Source organism: Cervus canadensis, chromosome 1 (genome assembly GCF_019320065.1).
Source record: "Cervus canadensis isolate Bull #8, Minnesota chromosome 1, ASM1932006v1, whole genome shotgun sequence".
NCBI classification, from domain to species: domain Eukaryota; kingdom Metazoa; phylum Chordata; class Mammalia; order Artiodactyla; family Cervidae; genus Cervus; species Cervus canadensis.
In genome coordinates, this window is record NC_057386.1 from 46,635,868 (window position 1) to 46,651,479 (window position 15,612).

The 15,612-nt window shown below is 41.7% G+C and overlaps 2 protein-coding genes across 9 annotated transcripts in view; one reads left to right on the top strand and one right to left on the bottom strand.

Annotated features, from left to right (window-relative positions):
* Positions 1-15,612, top strand: part of ACACA (acetyl-CoA carboxylase alpha) — a 274,450-nt gene that overhangs the window by 138,157 nt on the left and 120,681 nt on the right. For all 8 annotated transcript variants that reach the window (XM_043481750.1, XM_043481768.1, XM_043481775.1 and 5 more), the window contains 4 exons: positions 5,609-5,722; positions 6,893-7,006; positions 8,041-8,130; positions 9,955-10,073. In XM_043481750.1, the coding sequence (XP_043337685.1) occupies positions 5,609-5,722; positions 6,893-7,006; positions 8,041-8,130; positions 9,955-10,073 (437 nt within the window). The remainder of the gene's footprint in view (positions 1-5,608; positions 5,723-6,892; positions 7,007-8,040; positions 8,131-9,954; positions 10,074-15,612) is intronic.
* LOC122449970 (glycine cleavage system H protein, mitochondrial) lies at positions 14,990-15,563 on the bottom strand. The gene has a single exon (XM_043482100.1). The coding sequence runs from the start codon at positions 15,554-15,556 to the stop codon at positions 15,035-15,037; it is 522 nt and encodes a 173-aa protein (XP_043338035.1). The 5' UTR covers positions 15,557-15,563; the 3' UTR covers positions 14,990-15,034.

Genomic DNA, 15,612 nt, shown 5'->3' on the forward strand with positions numbered 1-15,612 from the left:
ATCAGTGTTGCAGAATGTGTGCCGCTCCGAGGAAGCCACCCTGCCTTCCAGGTGGTGGCATCACTTGCCTCATTGTCTCACTAGCAAATTTCGTCCAATCTTTCGCTGTATCTGGAGAGCAAAATATCAAGTAAAATGTAAAGAGTCTTGTCCAGTTTTCTCCATGTGGAGGAACATTGTGCCACATTGAAAACAAAGGAAGTTTATTTTTTGAAAGCTCTTATTTCTTAATTTTATAGGAAAACGCTTAGGACATTGTTTATGTTTGCTCAGAGATGTTTGAGGGACTCTTTAAGCAAATTTTGTGCTGATGAAAAGGATCAACCTCTTCACAGCTCTAGATGTATGACTATGTGTCTTGTACCCACCTTGATTCTGAGTAGTCTTCCCTCACTACTTCTGTCTTATTTCTGGTGTGGTCCACATGAATGTGTTACGGCCCATGCTTTGCTAGGAGTAGTGGCATGCCTATGAGCCTCTGATTTGGTTTAGACTGTGCTGTGCTTAATCGCTAAGTCATATCTGACTCTTGGCGACCCCAAAGACTGTAGCCCGCCAGGCTCCTCTGTCCACAGGGATTCTCCAGGTAAGAATACTGGAGTGGGTTGCCATGCCCTCTTCCAGGGCATCGTCCCAACCAAGGGATCAAAGCCAGATCTCCTGCATTGCAGGCGGATTCTCTACCAACTGAACCACCAGGGAAGCCCAGAGCATTTAAACACCCTTCCATCCTTCTCAACATAACAGCAAATAATTTTTTCTGATATATAATAAAGGAGAAAGTCTTTCTCAGTAAACCCAGGTTTACTGAATAAGGGTGATATTAGCATTTCTTGTTAAACCTGCCCCACAGCATTTTTGAGCTGGTGAGAAGTTGCTGAATGGCACAGGGACCCCAGCCTGGTGCTCTGTGATGACCTAGAGGGGTTAGCATGGAGGAGGGGAGGGAGACTTAAGAGGGAGGGGATATACATATAATTATGACTGAATTGTGTTGTTGTATGGCAGAAACCAAAGCAACATTGTAAAGCAGTGTTCCTCCAATTAAAGAATTTTAAAAACATCTAGCTGTGACCAGAAGAAGTTGCCAGTCCATTTTTGGTTTGGGGATTATTGCCTCACCCATCTGGACAGTAGTTAATGCGTCGAGAACATTACCCATTACATCACATTCTTCTCGTTTTGAATTGCCTTCAGATCTTAGGATGTGAGGATCAGGTTGGCTGTGTGGAGCTCTCCTGGAAGTCAGCTGCATAATTTTGGCAAAAGTTTTGACATTTAAGCATGCTTGTTATATTTCTGCAAATCTGAGCTATTCCTTGCGATTAGCTGCCACCCAGGTTAAGCTTGAAAACAAGAAACAAGTGTGTGCTACCACCCTTAACCATTACTAAATAATTTTCATCTTGGCTTGCAGATTTATGCAGGTAAGCCCCAAACCAGGAGGTAGGCTCGTTAAATGAACCTGCCTCTCTACATTGAGGAAACACATGCTGGCACCATCACCCTTTAGCGTTAACTGTCACAGAATGTTCAGCAGAGTCAGATGGGGATGCTGGGCTGTCCAGTGGCCCACAGGACACCTGTCTCTAGGCCAGGGGCCCGTAAACTTCCTCTTGGAGGTTTATGTCTTAGGATGGGTGGTTCTGGTAACAGAGTCACCTTCCATCCCTCATGGTTTCTTTCAGGACCTGAACTCTGTGTGGAGGCTAAGGACAGGAGAGGATTGAGAAGATTGCTCTCCAAGACAATCTTCTATTGCCAGTCTTTTCCTAAGTTCTAGTGATGACGATGGAGAAAATAATACACGAGTGCAAAATTTTCAAGTCACAATAATTTTTTTATTTTTAATTTTTTCTCTTTTATTTTTTAAATTATGAAAGTATGATAACACATTTACAAGAGACTTGGAATATACAGAACAAAGTCACATATAGTTCTGCTATATGTTACAATTATTTTTTTTAAGTAGATAAATTAAGCTTTTCAGTTGGAGTTTCAATATCAAACTCTCAAAAATGAATAGAATGAACATACAGAAAAGTAGAAGGATATAGTAGTCAAGGCATGATAAATTAATGGAAGTAGTGGTTTATTCATACTGTGTTTGATATTTCATATTCCAGAAAGGTCTGGTTTCTGCACTTTATCACTGGGAGCCCAGGAAGATTGTCAGTTGGTGATCGTGAATGAATAATTACTTCCCTATTATTTTTTTCTAACCTCCATAGTTCACTTTTCTTACAGAAAGCAAGCTTCTCTACCCCTGTTCTTACCCCCCTCTCTCATAGTAGAAAGAAGAAATGAAAAGGTTTTAAGTAGTTTTGTGTGTGTGTGCTTTAGTTAGAATGTGATCTGTAGTTATACAAGCTGGTAACTCCATTTTTATTTGATTATTTTAATGTAATCTGGAAAGGTAAACCTGGATTTCCTTTGAGGGAAACCAGTCCATATCAAGTCCGATATAGGTTGAGTAGGTGGCTGGTGTTTCTATTTTGTTGCGCTGACTTTTATTGTTGGCTTGTGCTTGTTTTTGTTGTATTGAGAGTTTAGCCTGGCTTTTTGCAGAGTGGGCTTCCCTGGTGGATAGCTGAGTCTGTTACCCAGGACATTGCTCAGGTTTTGGGATCTTTCAGAGGGTAGTTCTGAAGACTGGAGTAAGTACCTCAGGAAGGATTATCTTTCTTAGGTAAACAGGGATTTAGGTAGGAAAAGCTTATCTTGTTTTCCTTACCCACTGTTATCTCTTTCCTTCTGTTTTGTTATAGTCTTTTTGCTGGTGATTTTATTAATTTTGTTTGTTTCTTGGCCTCACTGTGCAGCTTGCAGGATCCCAGTTCCCCAGAAAAGAAAAGAAAGTGAAGTCACTCAGTCGTGTCCGACCTTTGTGACCCCATGGACTGTAGCCTATCAGGCTTCTCCATTCATGGGACTTTCCAGGCAAGAATAGTGGAGTGGGTTGCCATTTCTTTCTGCAGAGGATCTTCCCGACCCATGGATCGAACCCAGGTCTCCCGCACTGTGGCAGCCGCTTTACCCTCTGAGCCACCAGTGAAGCCAGGAGTCAAATCTGGGCCCTCAGCAATGAAAGCACGGAGTCCTAACCATTAGGCTGCCAGGGGGTTCCATTGCTGGTGATTTTGTATATTCCCTTGAAATTCTGTTATGCTCCTGAGTTCTCAGTAAAAGATGAGACTTCGTTATATTTTCTCCCTGCTCTTTCTTTTGTGCCCTGGGATGGGAAGAACAGGTCCTTCAGTCTGTGACCATATGCTCAACCAAGCCCTGAATTTACAGTCACTTCTTCTTCCACCCAGATGAGTGCATCAGTTCAGTTCAGTTGCTCAGTCGTGTCCGACTCTTTGCGACCCCACGGACTGCAACACGCCAGGCTTCCCTGTCCATCACCAACTCCCGGTGCTTACGCAAAGTCATGTTCGTTGAGTCGGTGATGTCATCCAACCATCTCATCTTCTATTGTCCCTTTCTCCTCCCGCCTTCGATTTTTCCCAGCTTCAGGGTCTTCTCCAGTGAGTCAGTTCTTCACGTCAGGTGGCCAAAGTATTGGAGTTTCAGTTTTAGCATCAATCCTTCCAATGAGTATTCAGGACTGATTTCCTTTAGGATGGACTGGTTGGATTTCCTTGCAGTCCAGGCGACTCTCAAGAGTCTTCTCCAATACCACAGTTCAAAAACATTAATTCTGCAGTGCTTAGCTTTCTTTTTAGTCCAGCTCTCACATCCATGGGTGACTACTGGAAAAACCATAGCTTTGACTAGACGGACCTTTGTTGGCGTGGGTGAAAACAATACTTGTACTTCCTTAACTGTAAATACCATCACGTGGTTTACTGCTCTGGAGCAGACCTCTGGCCGTGGACTGGGGAACCAGAAAATATTTCCTGCTTTAAAATGTTTGAGAGACTGTCTTTCCAGCGTGTTAGCGTTGAGGACTCCAAAACTGTTTACCCTGTGATGTGGAAGGTGGTAGGGATTGCAGAAACAGTGCCTGGGGAAGTGTGTGTCTGCCCCAGAGCCCCACACTTGTACCTGTACTGCTGTGGTGAAGGACTATAAGGAGGGTCCCTGAGATGGGGAAGGTTAAAGATGAAACGGAGATTCCTTAAGAAAAAGGCAATAATTGAGAAAGGGGAAAGGTTAAAGGCAGCAACAGGAAGCCATTTAGGATCTGGCTGTCATTCATGTCCTGTTTGATAGTGGGGTGAGGGAGAATATATAAAAAAAAGACTAACATATAAAGGCACTTATTTCAAACTCCAAGTAGAGGGAGCTATGTGATGTGGTGTTACAAACTACTGTTACTGATTGCTCTGTAAATTTCAAGAATGATGGGCATTTATAAAAACTGCATCTGCAGTTTTTTTTTCAGTTTAGATGAAAATTACATGGACAGTGGGTGAATTTAGGGAATAAATTGATACTGCACTGGAGAAGAAATACGTTTTCTCAAAATATGATAGAGATTTTTTTTCTTAAAATTTTTTAATTTTTTGGAGACTAAGGACCCAGTCCTGAATTACACCATGGATCACATAGTAGGAGCTTGGTTTTCCCCTCTAATGCATCTAAGGATTCACCATGTTTAGATATCATGGAATGGTTCTTGGTACAGCAGGAGGATACATGATTTGGGGTATAGAATTGTCAGCGTGTGTTTGTAAATGAATAATTTGTGCTTATGTTTCTGTTCTGTGCCCTCCTGGGATGCTGAACATTTGGTTTGTGAAATGAAAACCACCAGGAGTGGTTCCTTTTGCCTTATTCTTCCTTCTTTCCAAAAGTAGAAGAGGGACCAAGAAAGCTTTTAGGCCTTGTATTATTTAAAACCTCTTCAAACTTTGAGACATCATCTGTTATTTTTTTACCCAGAATCCCTTGTTACTTTTTAGTGGTCTCTGATCACTTCTTCTGCGTGTTTGAAGTATAGTGTTGGTTCATAAAGAAATGCATTAGGAATTTTGAGTCTGATTTGCTGAGGGCCTTGGGCTTCTCCTTGGCAGCAGCTTCCTCTGGGATCTCTTTATCACACTGTTTAGGATAAAGGTAACAGGATGTTTGCATCTTAGGAATCCAGCTCTCTTTACTTTGTTTTTATTTCCTTGTCCCAATTCAAAGTTCTCACCACCTCAGTTCTTGTTTTTTAAGCTTCTTATTTTGTACTGTGGTATAGCCAATTTAGGGCTTCCCAAGTGGCACTAGTGGTAAAGAACCCACCTGCCAACACAGGAGACATAAGAGATGTGGGTTCGATCCCTGGGTTGAGAAGATCCCCTGGAGGAGGGAATGGAAACCCACACCAGTATTCTTGCCTGGAGAATCCCATGGACAGAGGAGCCTGGTGGGCTCCAGTCCATGGGGGCTGCAGGGTCGAACACAGCTGAAGTGACTTAGCAGCAGCAGAGTAGCCAATTTAACAATGTTTTGATAGTTTCAGGTGAACAAGGAAGGGACTTGGCCACACATATACAAGTCTCCATTCTCCCCCAAACCCCCCTCCCATCCAGGCTGCCACATAACATTGAGCAGAGTTCCATGTTTAGTTCTTTTTAACATGGATGTGTATGTTCTTTGTCACATTAACAATTAGGATCAGCTGTGTGGCCGGGACCCCACCCTCACTGATGAGCTGCTGAATATCCTCACAGAGCTAACTCAACTCAGCAAGACCACCAACGCAAAGGTGGCGCTGCGAGCGCGCCAGGTAAGGACATGAGTTGGTTGTCCGGAGGGAGGGATGGTCTTCACAGATTGGGCAGTCCGTTCATGAGCTCTTCCCCAGCACCTTCCAAAGGTCATGCAATTTCCCACATATGTCTCATTGCCTTCAGAACAAATGTTTTCATGTGCTGTATGTTTTTTTAAAGAGAGTGGAAAAGATTAACCTCAAATTTCTTTAAAATAGGAGCCCACCCCCATCATAAAGTCCCGTTATCATTATAAGTGAGGTAGAGGAAAGGAAACTGAAGGAAGACAATAGGTGTAATATTTCTTACTTTACAAAGGGAGCTTAGAAGCAGGTGAAACTTTTAAGTCTATAGCAAAGCATCAAGTGTGGAAAGCAGAAAGATGATGAAATGAATCTTCAGTGCTGGCAATCAGCGTGACCCCAGAGCAGTCCAGTTAGTTTCACCCCGTAGTCTGCATTTCCACCCCAGAAGGTTTCAGCAGGGAAGCCAGGGTTTGGCACTCCCTTTGTGTTTGTGTTCCAGTGCGCGGGCATCGACAAGGAAGCAGCATTTGAAGCTGTTCAGTGACCTTCTGCTTTCTCTACAATTGCATCCATGTCACTGAATTACTCAAAGTTATTGAACCTCTGAGCGACCTGCTGAGGGTATTCAGGTCCCACCATGTCCCTCTTTGTCTGCAGCACTGCTTTCGTTCTCTCTGCCCCTCACACGTGTGGGTGTCACATTCTGACGCCCTCTCCTCTACCGAGTACCTGGGGCTGTCGGAGCAGCTTTTCCTAGTCTGTCTTTCCCCTTTAGAGTTACAAGAGGCTAGCTCTGCAGCGTCCCCCTTCCCTACAGCTGCTCCCTGCCAGGCCTGATTCCCAATTAGCAGCTAGTTGTGCAGTCCCCAGCACCACTGATGGAGCTTGATGGAGGTGGTTTGCTCTCCCTTCCCTCCCCCAACCCCCCACTGGAGATCGCTCACCACGCAAATCATGGCGAGAGTCACCTGAGACGCAGTACTTGGTGGCCCTGGCTTTCTGTTACAGGGCCCGGAAGTGCTGGTACTCAGCCTCTGTTTTATCTTTGATGCCTGCACACCCAGATTTATATTTATTGCTTTTGTACAGAGCTGCCTAATGGGAGCCTAGAATGATCACTCCCTCCGGAACTCAGCGCCTCTTATTTTGCTCTCACTCTAGGTTCTTATTGCTTCCCATTTGCCATCATATGAGCTTCGCCACAACCAAGTTGAGTCTATCTTCCTATCAGCCATTGACATGTACGGACATCAGTTTTGCATCGAGAACCTGCAGGTATACATACATTACAACCCTTTTCTACCCCTCTACACTGCTGTCCCGTTCATTCCCAAGCAGAGTTTAATTAAGTAATCAGTTCAGTCAATTATGATTTTCTGTGTAATAAAGTTTCATCTGTTGACTTTATAAGATGATTTGTACTTTTTTTTTTTCCCCATAAAAATGCTGTTAGAATTGTGGCTTAGCTTAAAAGTTTTATAGGCTGGCCTTGATGGAAGTGTCCTATTGAGGTCTTCACCTCTTGTGCTTTTATCTAGAAAGTGTTCTAGGACACAATGAAGTGGTAGTGCTGGTTGATTTCTGATATTTGAAATCAGATGTATAAATAAGTTAAACAGGGAAAAGCTACTTAAATAATCATGTAATTTTATTTTAATGCTTACTGTTAGGCTTTGTACAGAGCCAGTTTTATGAAAGAATATTGGCTAATTTTGCTGCTAATTCAAAGAACCTTGACTGTTGTTTTTTAAACATCATTTCCTCAGGAATGATTTTGTATTTTTCTACTTGGAAATAATGATATTATCATACCTAGCCAAGGGAATCTTCCGGCTTTCTCTCATATTTCCTTCTGGGGAAACTAAGGAAGTGGGGAAGGAGTTGGGGGTGGGGAAGATATTTTTGTTTATTTGGTTCATAGTTGAAATAGAGAGTTCAAATCTATGGTTTACCATAGTGGAGTACTGAGACAATATATTAAATGTTAAGTTCAGCTATATGTCAGAAAGGATAATAATAGCCATAAACATTTAATAGCATATAATTAATGCACTGTTAATACATGTCTAAGAATTTTACATATACTGTCTAACACGACAGCTCTTGAGGATAGGTATTATTATTTTCCCCATTTTGTATCTGAGGAAGCCAAGGCAGAGAGAAGGTAAGTTCATGCAAAGAGAAGATAAGTTTACAAGTTTGCAGACAAAATGCTTAAAGTTTCACTAATGCTTCTAATGCTAAATATTGTCCATCGGAATTGTTCTCTTATGGATGTAATGTTTGAAGCTTGTCTTTGTACCTTCCAGAAACTCATCTTGTCTGAAACGTCAATTTTTGATGTCCTACCAAACTTCTTCTATCACAGCAACCAGGTCGTGAGGATGGCAGCTCTGGAGGTGGGTTCTCATAGTAACATGACATCACCTTTTTCTCAGCTTCTGGCCGACTCCTTTTGCCTGCTTGGCTATTGTTATCAGTCCTTCTTCTTTGGCCGTAACCGTTGGTTCTCAAGAGTAGAGTCTTTTCCTCTGAAATAAATGCTGGACTTCGGTCTTGCTCTTAGTCACGTCTGTCAGCTGATCACCAGTTTCTGGGTTCCAGTCATAGCTACCAGCATTTTTCAGTTCTACTTTCCAGGTACTTGAATCCTTCCATTTCATAGTGATGAGGATGCCCTGTAATACCATAAGTGAAAAAATATGTGGCTGATCAGAACAGTACCATTTTGTGATTTGGGCCAAGTAAAATGGATTCTAGTCATATTCTGAATTGTCAAGCAGTTCTTATGAACTTATGAACTATTTCAGCATGAGAAGGAAAGTTTAATGAACTGTGCTTTAGGTGCTTTATTTTTCTCATTTAATCTTCCAAATACTTCATGAAGTAGAAGAAAGTAAGACTGAGAGGTTAAGTGACGTGTCTATATTCACATGGATAATAAGTGGAAGAGTTTGCATTTGAACCCAGCTCATTCTGACTCACGGACTTTGCTGTGTCCACTGTAGCATACCTGTCTCATTAAGCACAAAAATTGCAGCCCCCAAATACTGCTGTAAAGTTTGCCAAAAGATGTTTTTTGGAGGTGAGGAAAAGGAGTGTCTTAGATGATTTTTATGTGATGTGACACTACAGTCTTCTGCATGCTCCTTTGGGTTACTTTTTATTTGTATTCTGTGGGGAGACTGTCATGAATCCCACTCAGTAAATACCAAAATTGGAAAACATCTAAGTGTTCTACAATGCTTTTATGCTATTTAATGCAAAGTTTCCTTGTATACCTCACATGCTGATAGGATTCCACGTTCCATCATGTGTGCACGGCAAATTGGCTGTGAAGTTCATGAGGTTGAACTGACAGGTTTTCCTGAGAAACAGCTTGTTGCTGTTTCTTTGAGTCAAGTTAGTGTATTTGAGATATTATATGTCAAATTATGCCTTCAGATTTTGCCTAGGATTTGGGCAATATGAACAATGTAAAATTGATTTGGGCCAGTGGGGAAACAGAAGAAAGATACAAGATAGTGAATGAGTGAGACTGTACTTCAGTTGTTCCTGTTTTGTATCTTCACGCCTCAGGTGGCCCAGAATCAGCACCTCTCATTTTTCTCCCTGTTTGCTTTCATCTTTTTTTTTACAAAAAATATTATTTATTTGGCTGCATCAGGTCTTCATTGTGGCACGTGGGATCTTGATTGTGGTGCTTGGGCTCCTCTCCAGGTGCAGCGTGCAGGCTCCAGAGGACGTGGACTCTGCAGTTGTGGCACATGGGATTGTTGCCCTGGGGGGCATGTGGGGTCTTCCTGGACCAGGGATCAAACCCATGTCCCCTGCATTAGAAAGTGGATTCTTAATCGTAAACCATCAGGGAAGTCCCTGATTTTATCTTCTGTTGAAATCATCATGGTTCTGTATGCTCTTCTGCTAATGATCAAAGTTTCTCTCGAGTTTAGGTTTGTGTAAAGGGCTTTCAGCACACCTAGAGGTGTCCAGCGGAGGCAGGCTGGTTTCCTTTCCATTTATAGTCATGGGTATAGTTGTAAGACTCTAGCCTTATTGATTAAAGCAAGGTATGTATGTATGTATTCAGCACTGGGACTTCTGTCAGCATAGACCACCTTCTTCTGCACCATACGTCTCTTTTCAGGACTCCTTTCCCTGGGCTAACTGCTTCTGAGTTTCTGTTTTTCAAGTGTATTTACTGAGGATTATTTTTTAACCAGGTGTATGTTCGAAGGGCTTATATAGCCTATGAACTTAATAGCGTACAACACCGGCAGCTGAAGGACAACACCTGCGTGGTGGAATTCCAGTTCATGCTGCCCACATCGCATCCAAACAGGTGAGTCTGAGCTGGTGCGTGCACCTGAGCCAACCAGAGCGCTATCCAGAGAGTGTGGGGGTGGGGAGTGGGTAATGTGTGTGACCGTTCTCTGTGGTGATTTTTTTAGCTAGAAATGTAGAGCAGACAATGAATACACTTAAACCATGAGAGAAGAGCCTCTTGGCAGCTATTTCTTTTTTTTTTTACTTTTTGATCTTTGACCTGGAGAGGAGGCAGTATGGTCTAATTGAGATACAAGGTTAAGATTATTCCATTCATTTTTACTTGTGTTCTGTCACGGAGGAGGCATAGTTCTTTCTTTTTTTAAGTTAGAAAGAATTTACTGGCATTTTAATTTCTGGAGTTTTGCCAGAAAATCACATTTATAGCAGTTTAAGTCAACAGGATGTAAAAATATTTTGGGTGGAATGCCTTTTTTCCCTTTATGTTTGCTGTGGTTTGAACCTGAACCAGTTTCATGATCTCTCCAAAAACACACATGTAAATTTAGCAGTTGAAATTTAGTTTTTAAAAAGCACACTTCAGAAAGCAAACTTAAATTCAAGTAAATTACTCACATAAGCTATGTTAATTCCATTAATTTTACCTTCTTACGCCCTTAAAAAAATGTACATATGGAAATTTGTTTCCAGTTCTAACAATAATACCAAAATATTGCTTTGGTTTTAAGATGGAAATACTTTATCTAATAATCTCATTTCTTTTTTAAGTATTCCCAGGCAGTGAAAAACCTAGGAATTTCATCCCCACCTCTAGTCATCTCCCTTCCGTACTTTCATTCTCCTCAGTAATACCACAGGAAATATAAATAACCACAGCCAATCTTAAGCTGCACCCCCTCCGTTTCTTCTTTATGGCCTTTGGTTCTTCACTCTGTATTACAAAGTACCTTGTCTTTGGGGATCCTTAGTTACAGGCAACAGAAATGGTTCTGTTCTGAATTGCCACTTCACCCAAAGCAATAGCAACTCTTCTAGAGACAAAGAGGTGTGCGCGGAGACTTGCGGCCACTGAATGCCAGTGTTGATCCAGTAGAGGTCAGCAGCCGAGCAGCAGCGTCTTCAGAAAAAAGTACTTGTCTTCTTTGTCTCAGGAGGTCCTTTCACTCCTCTCCCTCGAAAATACCTTATGGCTGGCAGAGAAAAGCGTATATCCTTGATTTAGCAAGCATCTCTCGGTACATTTTCGCCTCCATGGATTTCAGAATCTCATTTTCCAGAAACGAATGGCTGTCCTTCAGCGAGCGGGCAAGGTACTCATGGCACACACGGGCTCAGCGCTCGGGCTTCTTTCTTCTCCTGCATCCCTTGAATAATTGTAGAGCACTACACGCTATACTTCCCACCCTCTGTAATTCTCAGGACTTTGGCTTTTTCTTCCTGCTTTGGGCAGTGATCTGTAGTCGGGCTGCAGCACTGCTTCTCATCTTCTTCCCTCCTCATTGCTCCCCTTGTCTTTCGGAATTGCTCTCCCTGTCCTACTTTCTTTATTTGAGGATCTGTGTCCAGTTTGGTGAGGGAAAGTCGGTTGGAAAATTGAGAGGAATGCCTCTGAACTGTTAAGAAATCTTATTCACCTTTCCTTCTCAGGGGTGTGGCTCTGATATGATTATTCTTGATATGGTTTCAAGATGTGTATACCTGTCCCTCCCAACATCCAAGGGGTACTCATTCTTCTGGAGACCTGAACAGTATCTCGCTGTAGTCTTGCTGTCTTTCTAAAGTCTTCCTTGGTTGTGTGTATACAGAATAATAAACTTAAACAACAGAAGCCGTATTGTAACTGCTTCAATAAAGACTTAAAAAAATAGAAGGAAAGATAAAATAATCTTTGTGAAAACCAGAGAAAATGCCCAGATTGCTTTAATGCTGTTTTAGATCTAAAGTCCTTTTGTTAGTTTAGTAATATGAAATTTATTGTTGTTTAGTGGCTAAGTAGTGTCCGACCCTTTTGTGACCCCATGGACTGTAGCCCACCAGGCCCCTCTGTCTATGGGATTTCCCAGGCACGAATACTGGAGTGGGTGGCCATTTCCTTCTCCAGGGCATATTCCCAACCTAGGGATTGAACCTGTGTCTCCTGCATTGCCAGGATTTAGAGTCTGTCCCACCAGGGAAGCCCATAAAATGAATTATCAGCTTTTAATTACAGAATACTGTATTCAATTTTTAGAATATAGTTTATTCAGTTATTACGAATTTGCTTGAATTTAGTTTTGTAAGGTCTTTCCTTTTCTTACAAATGTTTCTGTTAACAATTTGCAGTTATGACTTTATCCTGACATCAGTTGGTATACTGTAATTCAGTTCTGACATTTACCACCTGGTGTTAAATGCCACACGTTAAGGGTTCAGGTCTTCACAAAATTGCCCCTACTTCAGAATGTGGCCACAAGTAGGTTTCCCCGGCTGCCCAGAGTTCTGACCAACTGGCTATTATTTTGGGAGTACCCATGACTCCTTCGAGTTTAGTAATTCACTAGAACAACTTATAGAACTCAGCAAAGTACTGTACATATAATCAGAGTTTTATTATAAAAGATACAGATCCAGATCAACTCAATGAAGAGATACATAGAGTGAGGTCTGAGTGGGTCCTAAACACAGAGTTTTCCCCTTCTTTCCCTGTATAGTCCGGTTATGTAGTCCTCCCAGCATATCAATTTGTTCACCAACCAAGAAGTTCTATTAAACTTCCGGGTCCAGCGTTTCTATCAGGATTTCATTACGATGGCACCATTGATTGAATCATTGGTCACTTGATTAAACTCACTCTTCAGCTCCTGTCCACTCCCCAGAGGTCCAGGTGACCCTCTAGTCATATGGTTGGTTTTTCTAGTGAGCAGACCCTGTCCTGAGTTATCTCATCTCTTCACATAAACTAGGTGTGATCCACGGAACTCATGAATAATGAAGGCACTTCTATTACTTGAGAAATTCCAAGGATTTAGAGTCTGTCCCCCAGGAACTGGGGACAAAGGCCAAGTTCTTTATTATTTCATAGACCTACCACCCTTATGAAAGAAATCTAGAGTATCTCAGTTTTAGCTATTTTTGAGCCAAGTTCCAACTTTTTTCCCTAACCTCAGGACTTTTGTTATTTTCTATTCTTGTTATCAACAGCAGGCAATAAGCATTATTATTTCTAATTCTACAGAAGTCAATTACAAGAGACTGTCTACCAGTGTTCATTCCACTCTCAGTTCAATAAAATTCAAGGACACGATTATGTCCACTAACCTCTAGATTAGTGATTCTCAGAATCAGCAGCTAAGTATTTTAAAAAATAAACCTACTGGTTTCCTGGCTCTCAAGATTCTGATTCATTTCGAACCACAGTCCAGGGTATCGCTTTTTGAAAAAGCTTCTCTGATAATTCTGTTGAACATCTGCAGTTGAGAATCAGTACTACTAGACTTTCCTTGGTGACTCAGCTGGTAAAGAATCAGCCTGCAATTCGGGAGACTTGGGTTCTATCCCTGGGTTTGGAAGATCCCCTGGAGAAGGGAATGGCTACCCACTCTAGTATTCTGGCCTGGAGAATTCCATGGACCATATAGTACATGGGGTTACAAAGAGTCGGACACGACTGAGCAACTTTGACTTTCATTTTCACCACTAGACCGGCACTGTCCAATAGAAATATATTGGACATATATTGCAAGCCATATATATAATTTTAAATTTTCTATTGGGCATATCTAAAAAGAAACAGATAAAATAATTACTTTTTTTTTTTTGCTGCACCACACTGCATGGCTTGTGGGATCTTAGTTCCCTGACCAGAGATTGAACCTGGGCCCTCAGCAGTGAGAGAGCAGAGTTCTAACTACTGGACTGCCAGGAAATGCTCAGATAAAGTTACTTTAACATTTTATTTAATCCATTGTATCCAAAGTTTCATTTTAATATGTAATAGAAAGTTATTAACCAGATATTTTCCATTCTTCTTACTAACTCTTTGGAATTTAGAGTGTATTCTCTGCTTCCAACACGTCTCAGTACAGACTAGCCATATTTCCGGCACTTCCTAACCACATAGTCAGCTCAACTGATCAAGAATTAATTAGGACAGTCACACTGGGTGCTCTTTGTTTTATGTTAGTGCTAGTGCCCCAGAAGAATTTTTTTTTACAAACTTTTATGTTTCTTATTATGTAAATGGTTACAGGAACCATTCACTTCTGACACTGTAGATGTACTACAGTATTTTATACGTGCTTTAAAAATTATTCATTGAGAACAGAGAACAGGCATATGAATATACACATTTTACATATCTAATGCTAAATAGGATTTTATACTTTCTGAGTATTATGTTTGGGAGGTAACAAACCAAAAATTCTTGGGGAAAAAAATACATACATTCTTAAACCAGTTCTTTGCATTTTCTTTCCTGATCCTTGGTCTTCCCATTCCTAGCCAGTCATTCCTTTGAAATAGAGCAAAACCTATCCAGCAAGTCCTTGGGAGTATCTTTCTACGCTGTATTTTCAAAGCAAGACTACAGTCTCTTGTTGTGTACGGGGGCATCTTGTGGAATCCCGTTCCTGTAGTTTGTTTTTGACTAGTGATTTCGCCCCGGTGGGTTGGGATGAAACATGGCTCTCTGTCTGCAGACTGACAACAGCAGGGTATTTTTTCAGGAAAATGCCCTAGAGGCCACTTGGATTGAAGACCATGTCCCGTTTGTACATGTTTTGATTTTTTAGAGAAGTAGACAAAACACAAGTAGCCACCCTGGCAGATAAGTGGAGCGGGCTCTGAGAAGAGAGAAGACACCCTCCCTCTTTTTTTTCTTTTTTTTTTTTTAGCACACTTGAGCAATTAGCATGTAGCGGACATGTTTGGTGCCTTTTTGCTTAAATTTATTGAGGTACTTTGTATTGCTTGACGTTTTTGTTTTTTTTTTTTTTTTTTTTTTTTTGTTTCAAAGTAGTTTATTTAGGGGTTCCATTTTCATTCCTCAATAGATTTTATGTATTTTTCATATGCTTCTTCACTCATTAGTTCATCTAGTTCTGAAGGGTTACTGAATGTCATCTTGATCAGCCAACCATCTTCATAACAAGACTTGTTGACAAGTCCTGGATTTTCTGCTAGAGCTGTATTAATTTCAGTTACTTCTCCTGATAGAGGGGAATAGAGTTCACTAGCAGCTTTCACACTTTCCAAAGCACCAAACTCCTCTTGTTTGTTCAACTTTGTCCCAACTTCAGGCAGACTACAGTAAACAACATCTCCCAAAGCTTCCTGTGCAAAATTGCTGATTCCCACTGTTCCAACACCGTTTTCTGTTGTTACCCATTCGTGTTTTTCTGTGAATTTCCGCACCGACAGCAGAGCAGGGCCGGTGCGCAGTGCCCGGACTGCACCCGCCCGCAGTCCCCATGGCCGCGGCGAGCAGGGCGCGCTGGGTGCCGAGATGGCGCGCAGGCTGCCGACCGCGGCCCGCACGCTCCGCACCGCTTGCAGCGCCATGTTCGCACTTGACGTTTTTTAATACTTAAATTTTTTTAAAAATTTATTGTGGAAAG